This window comes from Moschus berezovskii, chromosome X, assembly GCF_049115385.1.
Source record: "Moschus berezovskii isolate FMDL1 chromosome X, NW_MosBer_1.0, whole genome shotgun sequence".
Lineage (NCBI taxonomy): Eukaryota > Metazoa > Chordata > Mammalia > Artiodactyla > Moschidae > Moschus > Moschus berezovskii.
The window spans coordinates 36,754,405-36,781,302 of record NC_142488.1 but is presented as its reverse complement, the minus strand read 5'-3'; the positions used below and the strand labels follow the sequence as shown (position 1 = coordinate 36,781,302).

The 26,898-nt window shown below is 40.0% G+C and overlaps 1 protein-coding gene across 1 annotated transcript in view; it reads right to left on the bottom strand.

The window, feature by feature from the left end:
* Positions 1 to 13,865: 13,865 nt before the first annotated feature.
* The window catches only part of OTC (ornithine transcarbamylase), a 77,208-nt gene continuing 64,175 nt past the window's right edge, over positions 13,866 to 26,898 (bottom strand). Inside the window, exons 7-10 of the mRNA XM_055438495.2 lie at positions 26,717 to 26,770; positions 26,487 to 26,636; positions 23,820 to 23,957; positions 13,866 to 14,764 (exon numbers count right to left, since the gene is read on the bottom strand). Of these exons, the coding sequence (XP_055294470.1) occupies positions 14,705 to 14,764; positions 23,820 to 23,957; positions 26,487 to 26,636; positions 26,717 to 26,770 (402 nt within the window). The 3' untranslated portion in view covers positions 13,866 to 14,704. The remainder of the gene's footprint in view (positions 14,765 to 23,819; positions 23,958 to 26,486; positions 26,637 to 26,716; positions 26,771 to 26,898) is intronic.

The following is a 26,898-nucleotide window of genomic DNA, read 5'->3' as shown; positions in this document are numbered from 1 at the left end:
CGTTGATAAGGTTCTGCTGTTATTGAGCTTTTACTGATGAAAGAGGAAGGACAAGGAAGCCATGAATAGTTATAACTAAGTATTTTCCATACTTCATTCTATTCTACTCTCAGATCCTTGAGCAGGAAATATGTCTGTTTGATCTATTAATCTGTAAACCAAGATTTGAAGACAAGAAATAGAGATCTATCATCTCCTTTAATCCTTTCCCTTAATTATTCTTACCCTCTAAAACGGCCTTGATATGTCTGTGGGGCTCTATTCCTAAATTATTTTGATTCAAAATAATTGAAAGTGAACAAACATTTATTAATTACTTTCTTTGTGCTAGGTAAATGGCTTGGGGTTCCTACATCTATTATCTCGTTTATGCTTCACACCAAGTATCTTGCTTAAAGTTCTTCTCATCCCTGTGAAGCTATTATATTTTATATTTATGTTATGTTTTATTAACATTGCTTTAAAGATAGAACTATTAAGGCAAAGAGGCAAAATGACCTCCTTTGAATGTTTCCTTATAATTTCAAGTTCAAAGTGTTTATTCTCTTTCTTTGACTTTTAGACTTAAGTTGTCAAGCCCTGTCAGTTTTCTCTTGGATCAAGGCTTCCATTTCCACAACTGCTACTCTTGTTCATGGAGCAAAACAGCCACAAGACTGGTTTCCCAAATAAATCTACACAGTATCACCATACTAATCTTGATGAAACATACTTTCATTATGTCCCACTCTCCTGCCACACTATTCATTGGCTTCCCAAAGCCTGCAGGGAAACTTCCACACTTAGTAGCTGTTTTATGAAGGCACTCCTCAGTCTTGTACCAACAAACTTTTCCAAACACTTCTATACACAAATCCTCCATTTCAAACAATATAAACTACTTATTGATCATCATATAAGAATTCCCTCTCACACATTTGCTCACAAACCTGCCAACCTGAATTCCCTTCTCCTTTTCCTTTGTCTAAGCAAATGTTGCCAGGTCTTCAATGATGAAGTCATATCCATCCACTGACCTTATCAGGTATTTTCTCCCTTCTCTGAACTCCTGCGACATGTCTCAGTTGTATTAAGGAGACAGCAAATTACTTACAGAGTAACAACAGGATGAAAGTGGCATGGTAGATTTGAAAATAAATTTTATGCTCCTTAAACTGAAAGAACTCAAAATGTGAGGTGACAATAGAAGTGGAAATTTTAATTAGGAAATGAAATACATGTTAGTAACATTTTGAGCATTTTCTATACAGCAGTCCATGCATTGTTTTTCCTGGACTTGCACATTTATTTCTATAAATAGGCACTATTATTATCCTCTCTTTCCAGATTCGGAATCTGAGGCTTAGATGTATTATCGGATATAGCCAAGATCATCCAACTAGTAAGAGGAGAGGGGCATCTGAATAACCCATATTCTTATCCCTTAGGGTATAGTGTACTTAAGACGTGATCCCAAGTTGCAGTTGCTCCAGGAAGAAGAGAGGGAGATTGAAGGGATATAATACAATGGAAGATTACAATGAAGGTGAATACAGAGAAACAGAGGAGGGCAAGAATTAACAAAAGAGCAATGAAAAGATGGACTGAAGCATAAGCCAATACAATGGAGCTTAGGATTTTGCTAGCTTTGTCAACATTTGTCTTCCAGGGTCCTCCTTTTACAAAAAAAATTATAGATTTGTAGATTCTTAAATGGCTCAAATTTAGTCAGCTATTTGGTTCTCAGCTTTAAAACTGTGCAAATGCCATTTTCCAGGTTTGTCAGCAGTTGTGTAGACTTTGAGGGCTAACTCATACCAACCAAATGTCTAAGAGATTAATGGATAAACCAGATAGCATATATTAATGTTGTTGTTATTTAGTTGCTCAGTCATGTCTGACTCTTTTTAGTGACCCCATGAACTGTAACCCACCAGGCTCCTCTATCCATGAGATTCCCCAGGCAAGAATACCGGTGTGGATTGCCATTTCCTTCTCCAGGGGATCTTCCCAACCCAGGGATCAAACCCACATCTCCTGTGTCTCTTGCATTATCAGGCAGATTCTTTATCACTGAGCCACCTGGGAAGCCCATATTCATGTACAATGACACTATTTTACAATGCAATCGACTCATAGCTGTCTTCATAAAACACTCCTAATGGATACATCCTATCAATGGCTTCCCATTGCACTTAGAATAAAAATGAGAATTCTTGCTTTGACCTCAAAGGCCTATGTGAACTAATCCCTGTTGAACTTTCTGGACTTGCTCCTCTCTCCCTTGTTCACTAAACTCTAGCTCTACTTACCTTCTTCCAGTTCCTTCAAGAAGTCAAACCCCTTTTCAGCTCAGGATCAACCTGTACACTATTCCCTCTAGCTGGAATACTCTTTTCCATTCTTCACTTAATTATGTGAGGATCAGAAATTAAATACCTTAATTTCTTTTACTGACCTTAGTTAAAGAAGTGTAATTTTTACAATTATATTTAATGAAAAGTCTTGAGGGGAGCTAATCTTATTAGCATAAGTACTTTGAGAATTAATTCAAAATGTCACAATGGTTGGTACAACTCTCAGGATGATAATTGAGAGAATTTAGAGGACATTTAAATTCCGGTGACCATGTAAAAAGGCACTGTTGCAAAAATAGCCAGTAAGAACATAAGTTTTTAAATATAAAGATACATGCTGTTTTCCTTGTTAATGAGACGAGATGTTCTATGATATGACTTATAAATACAAAATGTCTAGTGTAATCAATTCTGCTTATAAAACATGTTTGTTATAGGAACTTGTAGTTATTTACTTTGGTGATAAAATAATTTTGTAATAATAAATGGAAGGGGCTCACTTAAGCAGTAAATGAACTTACCAGCCCTATGGCTCAACCTATAGCTGTAGGTCTGGCATCACCTCAGACAGATTGGATCCAAATCCAGTTAAAATCTGGGCCCTGTCATTATTCTCAACACTAAGGATTCCATTTTGAGGTCACCTTCTCTGAGAGGCTTTCTCTGAGTACTATATTTAAAGCAGCACTACTCAAAATTTGGTAAAACTACAGAATCCCAGGCCCCTCCATATTTCAATAATCCAAGGCCCTCCATATTTCAAAAAGCCAAGGTCTCTGTAATCTTTATTTGCTCTCCAAGTGATTCCGATATTCACTGAAGTTTGAGAACTACTAGATCCAAATGTGTGCTTTTTCCTTCTGTCCCTTTATTCTGTATTAGAGCATTCTGTTTGGTTTCTCTCCCAGCTCCTATCACAGTATCTATTTCCATGTGGTTGTCTGTCTGCCCTGCTAGACTATAAACACCATGAGGGCAGGGATCATGTCTTTCTTGTCAATTGCTATATTCCCAACATAAAACAAGTGCTGGGTGCAAAGCTGGGACTCTAAACAATAGGCTTAGTATGCATAGTGACAAGTTACAAGCTTGAACGACAACCTTGCTATGAGCCTTGAATGATGCCAGGATTTGTGGCCTCTGTAGGAGAGGAGTTTGATCGGGGGCCAGTGACGAATCTTGATCACTCAGAACTTTTTGTGTAATAAAGTTTTATTAAAGTATAAAAGAGATAGAGGAAGCTTCTGACAAAGACATCAGAAGGGGACAGAAAGAGTGCCCCCTTGCTAGTTTTTAGCAAAGTGTTAAACACCTATTAGCAAGCTGCTTCTCTGGTGGCTCAGAGGTTAAAGCATCTGCCTCCAATGCGGGAGACCTGGGTTTGATCCCTGGGTCTGGAAGATCCCCTGGAGAAGGAAACGGTAACCCACTCCAGTATTCTTGCCTGAAGAATCCCATGGACGGAGAAGCCTGGTAGGCTACAGTCCATGGGGTCACAAAGAGTCGGACACGACTGAGTGACGGAACGGAATGGAATTAGAGAAAGGCTTTCTTATCTCTCCTTGCTATTCTTTGGAACTCTGCATTCAGATGCTTATATCTTTCCTTTTCTCCTTTGCTTTTCGATTCTCTTCATTTCACAGCTATTTGTAAGGCCTCCTCAGACAGCCATTTTGCTTTTTTGCATTTCTTTTCCATGGGGATGGTCTTGGTCCCTGTCTCCTGTACAATGTCATGAACCTCCATCCAGAGTTCATCAGGCGCTCTGTCTATCAGATCTAGTCCCTTAAATCTATTCCTCACTTCCACTGTATAATCATAAGGGATTTGATTTAGGTCATATCTGAATGGTCTAGTGGTTTTCCCTACTTTCTTCAATTTAAGTCTGAATTTGGCAATAAGGAGTTCATGATCTGAGCCACAGTCAGCTCCTGGTCTTGTTTTTGCTAACTGTATACAGCTTCTCCATCTTTGGCTGCAAAGAATATAATCAATCTGATTTCGGTGTTGACCATCTGGTGATGTCCATGTGTAGAGTCTTCTCTTGTGTTGTTGGAAGAGGGTGTTTGCTATGACCAGTGCATTCTCTTGGCAAGACTCTATTAGCCTTTGCCCTGCTTCATTCCGTGCTCCAAGGCCAAATTTGCCTGTTACTCCAGGTGTTTCTTGACTTCCTACTTTTGCATTCCAGTCCCCTATAATGAAAAGGACATCTTTTTTGGGTGTTAGTTCTAAAAGGGCTAAGAACTAACACCCAAAGATGGGCTCGATAAAGGACAGAAATGGTATAGACCTAACAGCAGCAGAAGATATTAAGAAGAGGTGGCAAGAATACACAGAAGAACTGTACAAAAAAGATCTTCATGACCAAGATAGTCACGATAATGTGCTCACTGACCTAGAGCCAGACATCTTGGAATGTGAAGTCAAGTGGGCCTTAGAAAGCATCACTATGAACAAAGCTAGTAGAGGTGATGGAATTCCAGTTGAGCTATTTCAAATCTTGAAAGATGATGCTGTGAAAGTGCTGCACTCAATATGCCAGCAAATTTGGAAAACTCAGCAGTGGCCACAGGACTGGAAGAGGTCAGTCTTCATTCCAATCCCAAAGAAAGGCAATGCCAAAGAATGCTCAAACTACCGCACAATTGCACTCATCTCACACGCTAGTAAAGTCATGCTCAAAATTCTCCAAGCCAGGCTTCAGCAATATGTGAACCGTGAACTCCCAAATGTTCAAGCAGGTTTTAGAAAAGGCAGAGGCACCAGAGATCAAATTGCCAACATCTGCTGGATCATGGAGAAAGCAAGAGAGTTCCAGAAAAACATCTATTTCTGCTTCATTGACTATGCCAAAGCCTTTGACTGTGTGGATCACAATAAACTGTGGAAAATTCTGAAAGAGATGGGAATCCCAGACCACCTGACCTGCCTCTTGAGAAACCTGTATGCAGGTCAGGAAGCAAAAGTCAGAACTGTACATGGAACAACAGACTGGTTCCAAATAGGAAAAGGAGTACGTCAAGGCTGTATATTGTCACCTTGCTTATCTAACTTATATGCAGAGTACATCATGAGGAACGCTGGGCTGGAAGAAGCACCAGCTGGAATCAAGATTGCTGGGAGAAATATCAATAACCTCAGATATGCAGATGACACTACCCTTATGGCAGAAAGTGAAGAGGAACTCAAAAGCCTCTTGATGAAAGTGAAAGAGGAGAGTGAAAAGGTTGGCTTGAAGCTCCACATTCAGAAAACAAAGATCACTGCATCTGGTCCCATCACTTCATGGGAAATAGATGGGGAAACAGTGGAAAGTGTCAGACTTTATTTTTTGGGCTCCAAAATCACTGTGGATGCTGACTGCAGCCATGAAATTAAAACACGCTTGCTCCTTGGAAGGAAAGTTATGACCAACCTAGATAGCATATTAAAAAGCAGAGACATTACTTTGCCAACCAAGGTCCATCTAGTCAAGGCTATGGTTTTTCCCGTGGTCATGTATGGATGTGAGAGTTGGACTGTGAAGAAAGCTGATCGCCGAAGAATTGATGCTTTTGAACTGTGGTGCTGGAGAAGACTCTTGAGAGTCCCTTGGACTGCGAGGAGAGCCAACCAGTCCATTCTAAAGGAGATCAATCCTGGGTGTTCATTGGAAGGACTGACGCTAAAGCTGAAACTCCAGTACTTTGGCCACCTCATGCGATGAGTTGACTCACTGGAAAAGACTCTGATGCTGGGAAGGATTGGGGGCGGGAGGAGAAGGGGACGACAGAGAATGAGATGGCTTGATGGCATCACCGACTCGATGGACATGAGTCTGAGTGAACTCCGGGAGTTGGTGATGGACAGGGAGGCCTGGCGTGCTGTGATTCATGGGGTCACGGAGAGTCGGACACGACTGAGCAACTGAACTGAACTGAACTGAATAGAGAAAGGAAGGGCCTCAAAACTGAGGGAGTGACACCAGGTCCCTCACCCACAATGTGCATTGTGAGATAGCATTGGCACAAGGTGAGTCATCCTGGCCATAAAACAATTGACATGAATCTTGAAGAAAGGTAGATTTCCATGCAAATACATAGTTCGTTAACATAGCTTAAGGAAGACATTTCCATGAGAAAAATGCATTGGTTAGCTCAAGGTTTGAGATAAAGTTAAGTTCTGGTGGAACTAGGTGTTGCCATGACAACACAGGGTTAGAAGAGAAAAGGAAAAAAAAAGAGAAAAGAAAAAATGTTTGAAACTTGGAGTTTTAGTTCCTCCTGCTGCTTGGGGACCTCCCTACCAAGGCTATTAACACTTTCAATAAGATGAATAAAATGGATTTTTATTCATAATGAACCCAAGGCTCACTTTATAGAAGTGAGTCACAAACTTTTTATTTTTCACAAGAATCCTTTTGGGGAATGCGAAAGTGACAGTCTCTCAGTCATGTCTGACTCTTTGTGACCCCATGGACTGTATAGTCCATGGAATTCTCCAGGCCAGAATGCTGGAGTGGGTAGGGTAGCCTTTCCCTTCTCCAGGGGATCTTCCCAACCCAGGGATCAAACCCAGGTCTCCCGCACTGCAGGCAAATTCTTTACCAGCTGAGCCACAAGGGAAGCCCAAGAATACTGGAGTGGGTAGTCTATCCTTTCTCTAGTGGATCTTCCTGACCCAGGAATCAAACTGGGGCCTCCTGCATTGCAGGCAGATTCTTTAACAACTGAGCTATCAGGGAAGCCCTTTGGAGAATGCTGCTAAATATTAAATTAGATAAAATTAGAGCTGAGTCAGCTGTTCTGGTTTAATCAGAAATGAATGGTCTAGAGCTCTTTCCGCTTGGCCTCCCATGGTTCTCTGAAGCCAGAACACGACCTTGCTTCACAGTGGGTGGTCCCTGCACCAGCAGTATCAGCAGATGGTACAAAAGGAAGGGTAGGCAAGACTGCTGACACCTTAGCACAAATTAAGGCAATAGAACCAAAAAGTCATTTTATTCTTTGTTATCACATCCAAGAATTTTTTTTTAAAGGTTCACTTATTAATGCCCTTGATGAGCAGTAAAAATTATTAAATTTTTAATACATGTCTCTTTAACATTCTGTGTGATGACCTGAGAAGTAAGCACTAAGCCTTTCTGTTGCATAACAAAATGTGATGATTGTCTTGAAGAAAATAACACATGCAGTTCTTTGAGTTGTGTGTCAGACTAGCTGCCTTTTGTATGGTACACAAGTTCTAATTTAAAAAAAAAACCAACTCACAAACTATGGTCATTTGGCAGACATCTTGAAAATGAATGAGGTGAACCTGTCAAGCAAAGTAACTGATGGTATTTGTTGCCAAAGATAAAATTTGAGCCTTCAAGAGAAAATCAGAATTGTGTAAAATATTTATCCCCTTTGCAATACTTAAATACTTTTCTAATGAGACAGGTCATTGTTTTAGCCTGTTCAGGCTGCTGTAGACATTTACTTCCCATGGTTCTGGAGGTTGGGAAGTTCAAGATAAATGTACCCAGTATGATTATGCTCTGGTGAGGACACTATACCTGGTTCATAGTCAGTGCCTTCTGTGTCCTAGCCTGGCAGAAGAAGCTAGGGAACTCTGGGTAGTCCCTTTTACAAGGGCATTTATCTCATTCATGAGGGCCCCATCCTCATGACCCAAGTATTTCCCAAAGGCCCCACATACTAATACCATAATCTTTAGGGGCTAGGATTTTAACATATGAATTTTGGGGGCACACAAATATTCAGGCCAAAGTAGTGGTGGTGTGAACAAATGCAATTTTTTATTTTCCATAATGTAATAACAGCATTATTTGGAAGATCTGCATGAATCAGTGACCTAATATTTTCCAAATGACTGATGTGGAATCACACATGTGCAAAAGATTTATTCAAAGTTAAGTTTCACCTAACAGTGTAGAAAAGTTCACTGATGTGGTCAGATCCCACATTGCAACTCATCTCTAAGGAGCTATCACTTGCAGAGTTTCAGTGTAATATCCAAGAATATTGATGATTATTTGAAAAGCTAATTCCTGTTTTAACTACTTATATCTGTGAGGTTGGATCATCTCCCTTTACTTCAAACCAACATAGTACCATGGATGGAAAGCAGAAACAGATATGAGAATACAGATGTCTTCTATTAAGGCAGGCAGCAAAGATATGCAAAAAACAAATCAATGTCATCCACTCTATTCATGAACTTTGTTTCGGAAAATATGGTTATTTTCATAAACTATTATAGGTCTAATATTGTTAACTGTAAATTAATCAATATATAAATATTTCTGAAATTTCTCAGCTTTAATTTCTAATGTGACATATACTACATAAAGGAATATCTTTGAGATCTTTCTAATTTATGAGAGCATAAAGAGGTCCTGAGAACAAAACATTTAAGAACTGCTGCCTTAAGAACAGTTTGAAAATTTCTTCCTCTGAGTACTTCTAGCCTCAAACAAAGATAAATAAACCCTGATGAGTGCTCGCTAATCCCTTTCCCCTTTTATCAGCTAGACCCCAAGCTGAATGCCTCGGATTTATTTCACGTAAATGTACATTCCTGTCATGCTTCCCTAAGCAAAAGAGTTGTCAGTTTGATTAGATTTTGAGACTTATTGGCTTCCATGATTCAGTTTGGCAAAGAGCCAGACCACTCACCTGGGTAGCATATGTATTCACAAACCAGCTTCTAGAAAGATATAGCTCTACTGAAGCATCAACTGCTGGGTTCTGCCAACTTCAGAGGACAAACTCATTCCTTGCCCTTTTTTGGACACCAGCTGTTCAACTCAATGTTTCAGATGGTGGGATATAATTTTGTTATAAAGGTAAAAGAAAAAATATAAAAGTATTAGAAACAATCAATCAAATAAAAGGAGGCTGGTATTTATTTAACACTGGCTCTAAGCCAAATACTCTTATATGTGTTACTTCATTTAAATATTTTAGCAACACTATGAGATGGGCATTATAATTCTCGTTTTACAGATAAGGAAAGTGGGATTAGATGACTGTTATGTAGCAAAGAAGGGATAAAATCCAGGCCTCAGTGGCTTCAAAGACAGATTAATAGTCAGAGGGTCTGGGTTATGTCAAATGCTTTATGGTGATGCTTTATGGATGTGAAGATAAAGACACCTCCAATAATTCTTTAGCAGTACCTCATACCAATGGTTCTCAAAGTGTGGTCCCTGGACTGGCAGCATTGAAATCCCTGGGGACATGTTAAAAATGCAGATTCTCAGGCCCTGGACCAGACCTGCTGAATAAGTAGCTTTGAGGGGAAATGGGGAAGGAAGGACCAAGGACAAACGAGGTGCCAGAGGGATAAACGAAGTGCCAGAGGCACCAACATCTAAAGGTGTTAAACTATCACATAAATAAGCCCGCAATATTGTATCAGTTAACTCAGAGGTACTCCTCTCTGGGGAAAGAAAATTGGTCTATTCCACGCAGCTAATAAATTCCTCATTACGAATTTGAACATGTGACATGAAAATATTTGTTATTTATAATGGTCTGCTTCCTTCTTAGGGAAGACTGATCCTGGTAACTGGAAATATTTTTGCTTGCTGAAGTTTGAGCTCTTCACCATTTGTCTAATGGCCACTTATCTTCCTACTCCTCCCCTGGTGCCTGAAGAATCAGTGGAACAGTGCAGACCTCTGAAAAAATCTTATTCATGTATCTTCTTAGATCAGATTCTCGAGAAGCAGAGCCTGAGATGGGGACTCTTGTGCAAATGATTTATTGAAGGAGCACTCTTAGGAGAAGAGAAACGAGGGAAGTAGGTTAAGCATCAACTTGGACTTCTCAGGTAAAGAAGCCTCCTGCCAAAGCAGGAGACACAAGTTCCATCCCTGGGTTGGGAAGATCCTCTGGAGAAGCAAATGGCAACCCACTCTAGTATTCTTGCCTGGGAAATCCCATGGACAGAGGAGCCTGGCAGGTTACAGTCCATGGGGTTGAAAAAAAGAGCTGGACACGACTGAGCAACGAAACAACAAAAATAACAATGACCAAGGATGTGGTCTCCAATCCTTGATTCAGCCTAATCCCATGGGAAGCTCTGGGGCATGAATTTCACCACCAGGTTCATCTTGCCTGGAGGGAAGAGAGCCTCTCTGTCAGTTACTCATTGGCTGTGAACTGCCAGTAGTGGGATGACGGAGAGAGTCTAACCTCCTGGGCTAAGTGGTTCCTGGTTGGTTGAGGATAGTGTTTCAGAAAAATGAGCAGCTGTGAACCATCAGTATCTAGCCCTGATGGCAGCTGGGGGATGGGTGAGCCCAGGTAATAGACATCTGGATGGGACACCGACAGCATCGACTCCATGAATGCTTTTTGGATCTTGGTTCACATCTCTGAATGTCTGTATCTATCTCGGCTTAGGTGTGAGCTCTCCTCTCATCTGCTGGTCTCACAGAGTCCCAGTCCCAGACCAGCCAGTTCCCTATTCCCCCTTCAGCCTTTGAAGGATCCCAGATAGTTTGTGGAGGGTGTTGAACACATGTATAATCCCTCCCTGTAGAATATATTTCTCTCCTAGGAACATTTTGTTGCTGTTTCCTGTTTCCTTTTTTTGTAAAATGAAGGGATGATCTGGATTATTTCTAAGTCTCATTCCAGTTTAAAAATTTATTTACCTAATGATTTTGTTCCAGAAGGCAGCTGTTGTGCTCGCCTTGCCTGTGGGAATGAGCTCCAGAAGAACATCAATTAGAAACTAAGTCTAGTGTCATTGATACAAGTCAGGCATTCTTCAGTCTGTGAAAAGATTTAGTTCATATAAAGGAATGCACTTCCATTTGCTCTGACCAAGATTCTTCTCTCAGTAATTGATACTAAATTTTCTGGACAATTATTAGGGATTATTTTTTTTTAATTAAAGAACTTCAGAGTTGATTGCAGATTCCTGCCTCCATGATGTGTCATGTATTTGCCACACAAAAATGGATAGATGCTATCATTTCCATTCTGGAATCTTGAAACTGTGGCAGAAACTGAGGCAAAACACCAAAAGCATCACCAAAGTGTCCCTGTATGTTTCACTTTAACAAGTACAAGGTGATATTGAAAAAAAATTCCTGATGTAAATAATTGGGGTTAGGGTAAATAATTGGGGTTAGGGTAGGGTTAATCCTACCAGATACTTTTGTGTGACTTCTGCGTGCCTTTTTTGTGACTTAAAGCAACCTATTCAGGCTTATAAAACACTGAAAAGTGTACCCTCTGGGTGGGCAACTTTGAAAAAGTCATTCCTTCCTTCCGGCTGTAAGGCTCTAAGGAGGCACAAGCCTTGGTATCTGGAGTGTAGACCAGGTTTTAGCCTTTACCTTTGAAACAGTAAAAGTGTTAGTCGCTCAGTCGTGTCTGACTCTGTGACTCCATGAACTGTAGCCCGCTAGGCTCCTCTCTTTGTGGGATTCTCCAGGCAAGAATATTGGAGTGGGTTGCCATTCCCTCTTCCAGGGGATCTTCCCAACCCAGGGATCAAACCCAGGTCTCTTACATTGCAGGCAGACTCTTTAGACACACCTCTACCTGAGACCTTGGCACAGAGTACATCTTGGATGTCAGTATATGATGCTCGCAGTTGTAGGTATCCAATCATTGTAACCAGACTGCTTTTCCTTTCTTTGATGTGACCTTTCATGTTTGCCATCAAGCCTACAAAACTGTTGAGTAATGCTGTGTCTCAAGACATGCTGCAGCTCATCTTCATTGATGAGAATGTCCAAGACAAAAAGGCCCAAAGAAAGACTGTGTTCTGGACACCCTGTCTGTATGTATTCCTTATACCTTTTTATTATGTGACAAGGTTTGCCCTAGGTCTTTTGATCAAGAGGCTCTCACCATTTTAACTGAAGTTCTAGAGTCACTTATTTATGTAGAAGGTCAAATGTGGCATTACCATGTTAATCTAGGCAGATCTTTCTGCTTGGAGACATTCTAATAGTCAAATCATTAGCACAATATTCATTCAAAGTATCTGATGTAGAATTATTTTTCCAAAGTTCCTAGAAACTTATCACTGCAAGAATACAGGAGTGGGTTGCCATGGCTCCTCCAGGGGATCTTCCTGACTTAGGGATTGAACCAGCATCTCTTAAATCTCCTGCATTGGCCTCGGGGTTCTTTACCACTGGAACCACCTGGGAAGCCCCCATTGCAGTATAATCATATGATATTTTTACTTCCAGTGTTACAGTGGAGAAAGCCTGGAAGAAAGGCACTCTTTGACTAGTTATATTAAGTTGATAGGATCTACTGCACTGGTGACCTTTGGGATTTTTTTTTTTTTTTGCTGGAGTTTTTGTTAATCTCTGTCACTGCAGTAGTTACACAGGAAAGGGAATGAAGGAGGAAAGGGTAAAATGAAATAGGAGATAAAATAGCTTTGGAAAAAAAATAATACTAAATCTTCCTTCCCTGGTTTTCTTTATTCCTGACAATATAAATAATGTCTTCTTAAGAGGAAAAGTTAAGAAATTCCTATAGGCTTACAGGTTTGGGTTGAGAACAGTGTTAAATGTTGTATTCATAAAAAAGAAAGCTTTGGGACATTTTGAGGTAGTGACTACATTTTGACAAGGGAATGATACAAGTTCTTTCCCTTGGAGGGAAGAAGACTGTACCTTCTCTTTGGTTCCAAGAATAGCCAATAAAGAGATGAGAGTTCATTATCGTAGGGCAGCAGTCCCCAACCTTCTGGGCACCAGGGATGGGTTTCGTGGAAGACAGTTTTTCCACAGACTGGGGGTGGCGGGTGGTTGCGGGATGTTTCAAGTGTATTACGTTTATTATGCACTTTATTTCTATTATTATCACATCAGCTCCACCTCAGATCACCAGGCATTAGATCTCCAAGGTTGAGGGACCCCTGCCATAGGGGACTATTTAGAAAGTGGAAGATTACTCAGGATCATGTCCTTTGTATGGAGGCAGTTTGAGGTTTGAAAGCCCCTGCAACCCACACAGCACCTCTTGGTTAAATTGTCCTTATACTCTCAGCTGAAAGATGACAGTTTACAAAACTCCACTCTTTCTTTCTTAAGTGCTCCCAATAAATTGCCATCAACATGAAAGTCACCTTTGTTATTTACTAGAAAAATTGAATTTTTTCCCCTCTAATATTATGCGCTTTCCCCCCTCTCCCTACTAAATATGTTTTATTGCATCTTCATTGCAGATCCAATTTGTAATTCATCTCGTACTCACGCATTTAAGTCATAGCTATCTGCTGAAGAATATCAGTCAACTAGGCTGGAAACATTCTTCCAGTAGTAGAAATGGCATGTCAAGTTAATTACTCTTCTTGTCCTCTATAAAATACATTACCTTTGAAAAGTTTCACTTATTTAACATTTGAACTAAAGATTTTAAATTATATCATAATAATTCATACTACACGTTTCGTTCACCTACAAGAGACATCTAGCTTTAATTACATAATAATCCAGTGGTGCAAATTGTTCTTAGCTTGAAGAAAAATTAGAGGAAAATATAGACTAAAATGCGGCAAGTACTGGATTTATGGAAATATCCAGTGCATGGTATGATGAGCTGCATGACAAGCACAAACATGAAAAAAAAATTAAATTGCTCCTGCTGGAGAATTTGAACCTATGAAAATGTCACTAATGGACATTATATTCCTACTTAGGTATCCGTGGTTTTACCACTTGTTCACAAAGGCTTCTTTAGGCTTGTAGCATTAAGTATTCATTACAGAAGAGAGATGCTCTCAAAGGACCCTCCTTCCACAAATGACTGGAAAAAACTCCAGAGTTTGGACACAATTATAGCTGTTTTCCTAAGAATTTCATCATTTTGCCTCCCTAAGTGAATGTCTGTCTACCCCATTTGCCTGCAAATTGTGTTACATCAGCAAGATGGATCATTTGGCTTCCTTGCTGGTCCTAGGGAATATGAGCACAGCCCATAGGTCAGCCAGCAGCTGACTTCCTGGTAAATGTTTGCTTATAAATTAGCATGGGTGATAATTTATTAGAGCAATAAGCATAGATTACTTTTAATGGCATAGGCATTATGTGTTATGAACACAGTATTTTATGTTTAGTTGAAGCAAATGTATATGATTATTAATATCGTACCCAAATGTAACTCAGAAATTGTGAATTAGAAAGTTTAAACCAAGTTGAGCCACATGTTACAGTGCATCAGCACTGAAGTTAGGAGTTTCAGGAAGGTTTCACAGTGGCAAAGCAATATCATACCATTCACCTATACCATGTGTTAGAATTTGTTTATTTCTGTAATTTGTTCTCTTCACCTTCCTTCATAAACTGACTTATTCTGTTCCTGAAGAACATGGTTTCTCTCTGGAGAAGCATCAGCGCATCAAAACTTTGGCTTCTGGAGCTGAGGTGAATAATCTGTCAGCAGGGACACCATGACAGCCTGGAATGACACACAGAGAAAGAGAAAGAAAGAAATGGGTAAAGATTAGCAAGATCCTGCTTAGGGACCTATGGAAGAGGACCCGGGTTACAGCTTTGAAGGCCTATGGAAGACATGTGTTTTCCTAAGGAAATGATAAGGTGTCGCTTCCAAACTAATACTAATTTTTATTAAGGGAGCTCATGAGGGATCATGCTGACCCTAATATATACACAAACACCATTTTTTTTAGGCCTCATTCCAGGACCAGTGCCGGTGAGAGCCAAATGGAGGTACCAAGGTGGTAGCCATAATTGGCTTTTCTAGTCATAAGTGAAGCCTATTCACTGAAATCGAAGAAAGTGGAAAAAACCACTAGACCATTCAGGTATGACCTAAATCAAATCCCTTATGACTATACAGTGGAAGTGAGAAATAGATTTAAGGGACTAGATCTGATAGAGTGCCTGATGAACTATGGACAGAGGTTCGTGACATTGTACAGGAGACAAGAATCAAGACCATCCCCAAGAAAAAGAAATGCAAAAAACCAAAATGGCTGTCTGAGGAGGCCTTACAAATAGCTGTGAAAAGAAGGGAAGTGAAAAGCAAAGGAGAAAAGGAAATATATACCCATTTGAATGTAGAGTTCCAAAGAATAGCAAGGAGAGATAAGAAAGCCTTCCTCAGCAATCAATGCAAAGAAATAGAGGAAAACAACAGAATGGGAAAGACTAGAGATCTCTTCAAGAAAATCAGAGATACCAAGGGAACATTTCATGCAAAGATGGGCTCAATAAAGGACAGAAATGGTAGGGACCAACAGAAGCAGAAGATATTAAGAAGAGGTGGCAAGAATACACAGAAGAACTATGCAAAAAAGATCTTCACAACCCAGATAATCACAATGGTGTGATCACTGACCTAGAGCCAGACATCCTGGAATGTGAAGTCAAGTGAGTCTTAGGAAGCATCACTACGAACAAAGCTAGTGGAGGTGATGGAATTCCAATTGAGATATTTCAAATCCTGAAAGATGGTGCTGTGAAAGTGCTGCACTCAATATGCCAGCAAATTTGGAAAACTCAGCAGTGGTCACAGGACTGCAAAAGGTGAATTTTCATTCCAATCCCAAAGAAAGGCAATGCCAAAGAATGTTCAAACTACTGCACAATCGCACTCATCTCACACGCTAGTAAAGTCATGCTCAAAATTCTCCAAGCTAGGCTTCAGCAATACATGAACCGTGAATTTCCAGATGTTCAAGCTGGTATTAGAAAAGGCAGAGGAACCAGAGGTCAAATTGCCAACATCCGCTGGATCATGGAGAAAGCAATAGAGTTCCAGAAAAACATCTATTTCTGCTTTATTGACTATGCCAAAGCCTTTGACTGTGTGGATCACAACAAACTGTGGAAAATTCTGAACCAGATGGGAATACCAGACCACCTGACCTGCCTCTTGAGAAACCTGTATGCAGGTCAGGAAGCAACAGTTAGAACTGGACATGGAACAACAGACTGGTTCCAAATAGGAAAAGGAGTACGTCAAGGCTGTATATTGTCACCCTGCTTATTTAACTTATATGCAGAGTACATCATGAGACACTCTGGGCTGGAGGAAGCACAAACTGGAATCATGATTGCCGGGAGAAATATTGATAACCTCAGATATGCAGATGACACCACCCTTATGGCAGAAAGTGAAGAGGAACTCAAAAGCATCTTGATGAAAGTGAAAGAGGAGAGTGAAAAGGTTGACTTGAAGCTCCACATTCAGAAAACGAAGATCATGGCATCTGGTCCCATCACTTCATGGGAAATAGATGGGGAAACTGTGGAAACAGTGTCAGACTTTATTTTTCTGGGCTCCAAAATCACTGCAGATGGTGACTGCAACCATGAAATTAAAAGACGCTTACTCCTTGGAAGGAAAGTTATGACCAACCTAGATAGCATATTAAAAAGCAGATGCGGGGATGACCCAGAGGGAGGATAAAGGGAGGAGGGAGGTGGGAGGGGGGTTCAGGAGGGGGAACTTATGTAAACCCGGGGCAAATTCATATCAATGTATGGCAAAACCAACCAATATAATTTTGTAAAATAATTTGCCTCCAATAAAAAATAAATTAACTACAAAAAAAATAAATAAATAAAAAATAAAAAAATAAAAAGCAGAGACATTACTTTGTCAACAAAGGTCCGTCTAGTCAAGGCTATGGTTTTTCCAGTGGTCACGTATGCATGTAAGAGATGGACTATAAAGAAATCTGAGCGCAGAAGAATTGATGCTTTTGAACTGTGGTGCTGGAGAAGACTCTTGAGAGTCCCTTGGACTGCAAGGAGATCCAACCAGTCCATCCTAAAGGAAATCAGTCCTGGGTGTTCAATGGAAAGATTGATGTCGAAGCTGAAACTCCAATACTTTGGCCACCTGATGTGGAGAGCTGACTCACTGGAAAAGACTCTGATGCTGGGAGGGATTGGGGGCAGGAGGGGAAGGGGATGACAGAGGATGAGATGGTTGGATGGTATCACCGGCTCAGTGGACATGGGTTTGGGTGGACTCCGGGAGTTGGTGATGGACAGGGAGGCCTAGTGTGCTGCAGTTCATGGGGTCGCAAAGAATCAGATACGACTGAGCGACTGAACTGAACTGACTGACTATTGGCTGGTTGTAGAGAAATAGAATTCCTCCCATCCTTGTGTTTACACTGTGGTTTGGATACTTGTAACCTAGAAAAGTTTAGAATAAATTAGATGTAGACTATTAAGGTTAATGAATAATGTCTTTCTGAATCTGGGTTCTCCTGAAAGAATATTTATAAGCTAGAGTACAACTTACCATCAGGCCATCAGCAGCAAACAGGAATTTTCACTTTTACTCCTCCCAACTTCCAAAATAACAACAATAGTAATAATATCAGAGACAGTGATGATGACAAATGCTGACTGAGTGATACTTACCAAACTAAGTATCTTACCATCAACATTTGTCTTCATCACTGTTGCTGATATTATCACTGCGCTAGGTACTGCAGTAAGGTAGAGAGAAGTGTTTGTAAATTAGCTCGTGTAACACAACAACCTTCTAAGGGAATCTCTGCTATCATCAGTTATAGATGAGAAACTCAAGCATGGAAACAACACAGAACTGGGTTTGGACCCAAGTTTCTCTGACTCCACTCTTAAGAGGTAGTTTTACTGCCTTTCAGGTACTTGTTCTTGCTTCTTCTTCTTCTTTTTTTTTTTGCATTCTTCCTTTTATTTTTATTGAAATATAATTGCTTTACAATGTTGTATTGGTCTCTGCTGTACAACAAAGTGAATCAGCTCTAAGTATACATATATCCTCTCCCTCTTGAGCCTCCCTCCCACACCCCTTGCCAATCCTACCCCTCTAGGTCATCACAGAGCACTGAGCTGAGCTCCCTGTGCTGTGCAGCAGCTTCCCACTAGCCATGTATTTTACACACGGTAGTGTCTATATGTCAGTGCTGCTTTCTCAGTTCATCCACCCCCTTTCCCCTGTGTCCACAAGTCTGTTCTCTATGTCTGCATCTCTGTTCCTGTCATGCAGATAGATTCATCAGTACCATGTTTCTAGATTCCATGTAGATGCATTAATATATTATACTTGTTTTTCTCTTTCTAACTTACTTCACTTTGTATAACAGGCTCTGGGTTTATCCACATCACTACAAATGACTCAGATTCATTCCTTTTTATGTCTGAGTGCTTTTGCTTTTTGACCAGACTATGTAATATCCTTTTCTACTGTGTGAGGTAGGAAAAGACATGAAATACAGATGGGGAGACTGAAGCACATGTATTTCCTGAGTGGTAGCAGTGAGGTGTGGATCTGTACCTGCCTGTCCTATTCCTTGATCACCATTTTCATATGAATAAACTGGACTTAGGGGAGTTATGATACTTCCCCAAGACCACACAGAGAGCCAGAATTTTAACTTGATTTCCAAAGTCCATGTTTGAGAACCAAACAATATTCTGTATTGCCTTCAGGCTACAAAAATGTATTGAGCACATATCATTATAGGGAGAGGACAGGTAACAAATAAAAAATAAAATATCAAGGAGTGATAAATGTCATTAGAAAATTACAAAAAAAAAAAAACAGGATAAAGGAGGTTAGGGAACCACCTAAAGAGGGTGGACAGGGAAAATCTTGTTAAAGAATGACATTTAAGTTGAGAGCTGAATGACAAGAAGTAGACAGAAAGGTCAAACACTAGGATAAGAACATCTTCCAGTAAAATATTTTAAGCTTTTTTTATGGGTTCCCGGGGTTACCTCTAAGCCACTCCAGTACTCTTGCCTGGAAAATCCCATGAATGGAGGAGCCTGGTAGGCTGCAGTCCGTGGGGTCGCTAAGGGTTGGACACGACTGAGTGACTTCACTTTCACTTTTCACTTTCACACATTGGAGAAGGAAATGGCAACCCACTCCAGTGTTCTTGCCTGGAGAATCCCAGGGACGGGGGAGCCTGGTGGGCTGCCATCTATGGGATTGCACAGAGTCGGACACGACTGAAGTGAGTTAGCAGCAGCAGCAGGGTTCACCTCTTAGGCTTGGTTTTGTTTTTAATGGTCATAGCATATGTCAAATTTATGTTCAAATATTAACTCTTAGAAAGTTAATTATGAGTAGAGCTGCTGCCAGATTTAGTTAGATACAGACATACATATATACATACATACATAAGTAGGCATTTCAGGTCAACAACAGTTTTTCTTAAACTATAAATATGTTCCAAATATTACATAGGACATGTATATTGGTGGTGGTGTTTAGGCGCTCAGTCATGTCTGACTCTTTGTGACCCGATGTACTGTAGCCCACCAGGCTCCTCTGTCCATGGGGTTCTCCAGGCAAGAATACTGGAGTGGGTTGCCATTTCCTTCTCCAGGGGATCTTCCCAACCCAGGTATCAAACCCACGTCTCCTGTATTGCAGGCAGATTCTTTACCGACTAAGCTATGAAGAAAGCCCTTAGGACTAAACAATTATTTATTGTCTTAATAAATTGTCTAAACAGCACACCACATTTGAAACTCCAGTGTAGCTGGGTATCCTGTATTTTATCTGGCACCCCTCACTTGGAGAGAAGAGATGGTAAAATACTGTGAACTACATTCGCAATGGTGTTGTATATCTAAAGGTCATCCTGATAGTAGTACTTTGAAGTGGCAGATTTTTTGCAGGGTCCCTTTAGGTTTCTTTAGCTCCACAGTAAAATTTGTAGGCAGAGGAAGAAACCCACCTCATGTTTCGTGAGTCCTGTAGCCTTAGTAATTATTGAAAAATATAAAAGCAAGCTTTGTGGTAAGGAGGGTGTGTGTGTGTATGTGTGTGTGTTGTTTTCTTTCTTTTTTTTTAAACAAAGAGATCCAAAGGCCTGTGCACTATGGAGAGAATGATGTGATTACCAGAGTGTTCTGAAAAGCACTGCTGGAAATCTCCCAGTATGAAGACCTTAAAAAGCTAATGTGAGTGCTGAACGAGCACACGTTTGCTTTAAAAACGTTATATGCTTTTAGAACAAGCCCTTCACCTATTTAGTTATTACATTAGTCATTATGGGCACCTCAGAACTTGAGGCTAGATTTTGTCTCTCCTTCCTTCTTCTGTCCTGACTGTAAATGAAACTATGTGTGTGGAAATCACCCTTCAGACAGTAGTGCTGCCCAGTAAGACTTTCTGTTGTGATGGAAACATTCCCTGTCTATGCTGTGAAATACAAATAGTGTAGCCACCAGCCCTATGTGACTATTGAACACTTAAAATGTGCTTAGTATGTCTGAGGAATTGAATCTTATATTTTATTATCTTTTAGTTCATTTGTGTTGTTTGGTTGCTCAGTTGTGTTTGACTCTTTGCAACCCCATGGACTGTAGCCCGCCAGGCTCCTCTGTCCATGGAATTCTCCAGACAAGAATACTGGAGTGGGGTGCCATTTCCTTCTCCAGTTAGTTAGCTGAAGTCCAAATTTAAATAGCCACGTGCCCCTAGTGGCTACTGTGTTGGATAGGGAGATTCTAGAGGAAAACAGGTATTGTATCTTTAGAACATTCCAGAAGAATCTAGCAGAGCAGTGCTGAGCCTGAATGCCATTCTCAATAAGCCATTTAAGAATAATTTCTTTGCCTATAAAATAGAAATTTAGATAATCTATAAGGTCTCATCCCTCTTGAAAATGCCATGCTTCTATCAATTGTACACTGTGAGGAGACTGAACAATATTCTTTTTTTCTTTTTAATCTGCAGTGCCTGGCAGAGAACCTGGCACACAGTAGATGCTCAGTATATGGTTGCTGAAATGAACTTAAACTCAGTGGGACGTCCACATCATCCGGTTTGGAGGTATAAAGAGGACAGTGTGTGTGTCACCAACCCCCTTCCAGAATCCATGTCAGTTATCACTAGTCAGTTATGTTACTCTTTCCTTCTGAGACCACAGGCAGGCTTAGAAGCTTCTGAACATAGGACTCCATGTAGCCTGCTGATGAGATTGAGAACCTAAGATTAAAAGTCATTTGCCATCTAGATAGCTCAACCTACTTATTTTATGTAGAAGGAAACTGAGACCCAGAGAGGTCATGCTTATCCAAAATGATGTGGTTGACTAGTATCAAAGACAGTTACAGAATTCAAGTCTTCTCACTCCCAGTCAAGCATTCTTTCTATTTTAGATTCTTTACTTTCATTTTAATATGGCTATGCATCTTATTTTTTTCTTTTTTAAATATATTTACCCATTGGGGAAGTGGATACCTCAGGAAGGTGGGAGATGGAGAGAGGGTGGTAGGACTTAGATGGTGGCACATGGGTGGGCATAAAACTTCACTGTGAATATGTGTGTATATTTGTGTGTGTGTATAATATATATATATATATATATATATATACACAAGTGCATAATAAGCTCTTTAAAAATTCAGAAGTACAGAGCATCTTCATAATTATATTTTAGAAAATTTACTTTTAGTTCTCCCTCCAGCCCCTGAATTTCTACAAAAGAATCTATTTTAACAGATTTGGGTTGATCTATCTTTGTCATTGTCATCATCTTCTGATAAAGAGTAGAGCTTGAGGAAAATTCATTGCTATGTTTCTTCCTGGGGTATATGGTTGGAGAGTTCACATTTTATTTTTTGGCATCTGGATCTTTGCTATTCAAAATGTGGTCTGCAGGACAGCAGCATCTTCATTACCTGGTTGCTTATTAAAAATGCTCAATCTTGGGCCACATCTCAGACCAAATCCAAATTTCCACTTAACAATTCCCTGCTGCTGCTGCTGCTAAGTCACTTCAGTCGTGTCTGACTCTGTGCAGTCCCATAGATGGCAGCCCACCAGGCTCCCCCGTCCCTGGGATTCTCCAAGCAAGAACACGGGAGTGGGTTGCCATTTCCTTCTCCAATGCATGGTGATTCAAATGGATCAAATGGATTCAAATGGATCAAAAGCTTTAGAGGCACTGGTCTAAGTGACATGATAATTGCCATTTTGGCCAAAGTTAGTGTCCTGACACTGTAAGCTGAAAGGTACAGTAAAAAAAAAAAAAGTCATTCCTCTTATTAGATATGACAAACTTGGGCCTGATATACCAATTTTCATGGCAAAGGGAGTCATGTGTGTGTGTGAAAGTCACTCAGTTGTGTCCGACTCTTTGCAACCCCTGGACTATAGCCTGTCAGGCTCCTCTGCCCATGGAATTATCCAGGCAAGAATACTAGAGTGGGTAACTGTTCCCTTCTTCAAGGGATCTTCCCAACCCAGGGGCTGAACCCAGGTCTCCCGTATTGCAGGCTGATTCTTTACCATCTGAGTCAGCAGGAAGCCATACTGGAGCTCAAATCTCTGCTGGTCACTGCATTTGATCAACAATGAAGGTGATAGTGATGATGATAATTATAATAACAATATTTACAGTGTATTAGATAACATACTAAATGTTTTGTGTATGTGCGTGCTCAGTCGTGTCTGAATCTTTGCGATCCCCTGTACCATGGCCCGCCAGGCTCCTCTGTCTATGGGATTTCCCAGGCAAGAAGACTGGAGCCAGTTGCCATTTTCTCCTCCATGGAAGCTATAATGGATTATCTGGCATTTAGTTTCCAGGGCATTAGGTACCAGGCTATGGGAGGCTGGGTCAGTGGTGTTTTGGTTACAAAAGAAGCACAGTGTTATTGGGCAGTTTTCCTGCCTCTGTTTCTGAATATGTGATATACAAGAATGAATCATTCTGGGAAGTGCCTAATGTCTTTTAACAAATTTATTTTTATTTCTCTACCTGAAGTAGATTTTTTTTGTTTTCCAGTAAGACCCTAGCTGATATAGTAATGGAGATCAGTTAAATCACCAAAAGCTAAAAAATGGTGGTACTAAATTATGGCACTGGAGTGTTCTATTTTCCAGAGAAAAACATGGTATTTGAGATATTGTAAAGCAGAGATGTGAGGTTAATGTTTCCAAGAATAGTGGTGGTGAAGATGAAACTAGTGGCATTTTGTTAAAGGGTATAATAATTTTTAAGATTAGTCTTCCTGCAATTTTGGTAATGTTCTGTACCTAAGAACAAATGTTTCTCTACTGTCTAAAGCCAGTAGAGAATAATTACCTAGACAATGATAGAAGGGAAGAAACAGAGGAGGAAGGAAATAAGATTTCTTTGAATGCCCATTTTGTGACAGGCACTGAATTAGGGGCTTCTGTAACAAGGGGATTATAAAATTATTGTATAAGAATTATACAACCTATCATGGTTGACAGGCAATAGTGGCTAGTGTTCAGGCTGATCAACAATGGTAAGAATTTTTACTAAAAAATAGATATATTTACATGGGGGCCAGTCTTACTCCATTAAAAATGCACTATACATGCTTTAAAAAGCACTAATGATCTATTGTGAACTTTCTGGAAAAAAAAAGATACCATATGAGTAAGTAATGTATGTGGGTAATACCAGCTGCTTATTGTTTACAAAAAGGCATGAATCACCAAGTTGGGGCCACACAGAGAACTCCCCATCCTCCAATTCCCATTTCTTGCTTACCATGATTGTCCACTTTCTGTTTTCGGCCTCTGGGAATACAAGAGATCGTGGAGAATAAAACACTTCATCGTCTACTTCTTCTGGCTTTCTGGGCAAGCAGTGTAAAAATGTCCAGTCAGGGGCAGCAACTTTAGCAGTCTACAGAAGAGATGGAGATAAGACTGTGTTTTGACTCTTATAGGTAGCAATCACATTTGTCTTCTTCAGAGTCAGCATCTCTGACCTGGAGTCAAGTGAAGTCACTCAGTTGTGTCAGACTCTTTCCAACCCCATGGACTGTAGCCTGCCAGGCTCCTCCGTCCATGGGATTTTTCAGGCAAGGATACTGGAGTGGGTTGCCATTTCCTTCTCCAGGGGATCTTTCTGATCAAGAGATTGAACCCAGGACTTCCGCACTGCAGGCAGACTTTTTACAGTCTGAGCCACCAGGGAAGCTTAAAGGTCCATGCAAAGGGAGAGATAAAGGGGCAGACTGAGGATTTCAGCTCAAGGCACCCAGCAGAAATCTATATGATACTTTCAACTTATGAAACTTTCTAGTCATTTTTTTTTTAATTTAGAAGATCACCACTCCAAATAAAACCACTAATTCAGTTTTCTAGTACTCTGTCTAGTGAGATAGTGGACCTTTCAGTAAAGAATTCTACTAGGGTAAGATGCAGATGAGAGCAAAAATCACCAATTATGTCCCAACGTATTGGATTTGCCAAAAAGTTCATTTGGGTTTTCCTGTAAGATGGTACAGAAAAACCGAAATGAAATTTTTGGCCAACCCAATATATTAAAGGTTGTCTTTACATGATTGTATTATATTTTTTAGCCTGTCTCCAAATTATGGTTTTAGCACTTGAAGCAAATTTAATTACTGATTAAAACAATGTTGAAAAAGACCTCTGTGATAGGAGTGCATTAAACAGGATTATGGGCACTATGCACTATTACATGATTCATTCTTCATGTAACTATTCTAACAATTTTAATTTTCTCTAACAGTTAATTCCTAAAAATTACATTTTCCCATCCATTTTCATTGTTCACTTACAGATTCAAAACTATATTCCATCATAAATTCTTACCTCAAAATTACTGCCTTTGTGCTAAACCTTTTTTGTTTTGTTTAAAAAAACACAATAGAAAATGGGCAAAGAATATGATATGATATAATATGAAAGAATATGATAGCAGTTAATAGAAAAACATGGAAATGGCCAATAAACATTCAAAGATGTTTAACTTCATTAGTAATCAGAGAAACACAAATTTTAAAAAGCATGAGATACAGATTTTTAAAAATTACAAATGTAAATAGCAAATAAATGGAGAGAGTGTGGAAGGAAGTTATAAATTATCAATTCTTTTTGGATTTCTCATATTTTAAAAAGTATATACTACTTCACCCAGAAATTCTTCTCCCTAAAAGAATTCTATTCTCTATAACACCTGCACAAAGAAATATATATATGAGGATCTTCACTGCAACATTGCTTGTAATTGGGATAATTAGAAATAGCCTAATGTTTTGACAGGAAACAGATAAAATAAGGCCCACTCATACTTTGGAATTCTGTGCAGTCATTAAAAAGAAGGAAAAATATCTAAATGAATGGACAAGAAAATCTAAGATTTGTTAAGTGGAAAAAGTAAGTCAGAATAATATGTCTAATCTACCATTTGTGATAAATCATTAGAGGTGTAGGGGTGTGGGTGTGTATTGGAATATGTAAATACACAGAAAAGGTCTGCAAAGACACACATCAAATTGTTAAACAGCGGCTACCTCTCGGAATAGTCACTGTTAAGGGGCTAGGGCAAATACATTTTCACTTTATTTTTCTAACTTCATTCTATTATCATGTATAAATAAGGGGCTTGTATTTATATTTTAAATATTTTATCAATAAAACATCTATTGCAATTGCTTAATCCCTTTCTCCACCAAACAAAGGAGTTGCTCTGCAGACAGAATCCCAATGTACACCTGACTTTTGTATATTCCTGCAGAACAGTGATTCTCAAAGCTTGACCCTGGGGTAGCAGCATTGCACCACCTGGGAACTTGGCAGAAATGCAAATTCTTGGGTCCCACCCCTGACCTACTGATTTAGAATCCCTGGAGAAGTGGGATCCTGCCAGCTGTGTATTAACAACTCCAGTCAATTCTCAGTCACGCTCAAGGTTGACAAGCCATGCTTCAGAGCTTAATGAAAGGCATCAGAATAGATGGAATTCCCCTGGGAGTGCCCTGGAGGCAGTTAGCAAAAGTAAATTGGAATTAAGAGTCCTTGGAAAATAGAGGCAAGGGTGAGCCTGAAGTACATAACTATGGGGCTTTTCTTAGAGCAGAAATCAAAAGAAACTGCTTGCAATAGAAGTCGCCTAGTATATCTAAACAGATCATCAAGCATTCTGATGCCTCTGCTGTTGTGAGAGGGAAAGGCTTGCTTCTCTCTTCTGCCTGGGTTTCAATTCCTTCATCCTGGACAAAAGTGTCTTTCCAAAGGGCAGAGCTCATCTTCAGGAGGAGAGAAATCACTGGGGGATACAGTCAGTGTGTCCTTGTTAAGGAAGGAAAGGACAGTCTGCTCTCCCAAAAGTGATTGAGTGATTAGCTGATTCTGGCCTTTATGAATGGGATTAATGAACCTTCAGAGAGGCATCAATTTGTACCTTCATTGTAACCTGGTAACCTTGGAAAGCCTGGAGCCGCTTTTTCTTCTCCTCTTCTTGTCCCATGCTTATCCAAGTGTCTGTAATTAATACATTGCCTCCACAAGCTGCTTCCAATGGATCATTTGTCAGCGACAGCTTGGTACCGTTCTGGCATACACAAGCAAGCTGGTTAAAGAACTTCACGAGACAGGGAAAGACAACGATACCTTTACATATAAGGAGCGTACCTCTTTGGCATATTGCTCTGCCAACTTGGTTATACTGGGATCCGGCTCATAACCCTGCAGGGGAAAGAATTAACTGTTATATGGTATTTTTAAAAAAAATTATATATGCCTTCTTATATATGCATCACTTTCAACAATATTCCTGCTCTTTTTCCTGTTTCTGCTTTAAGTCATAGCCCAAC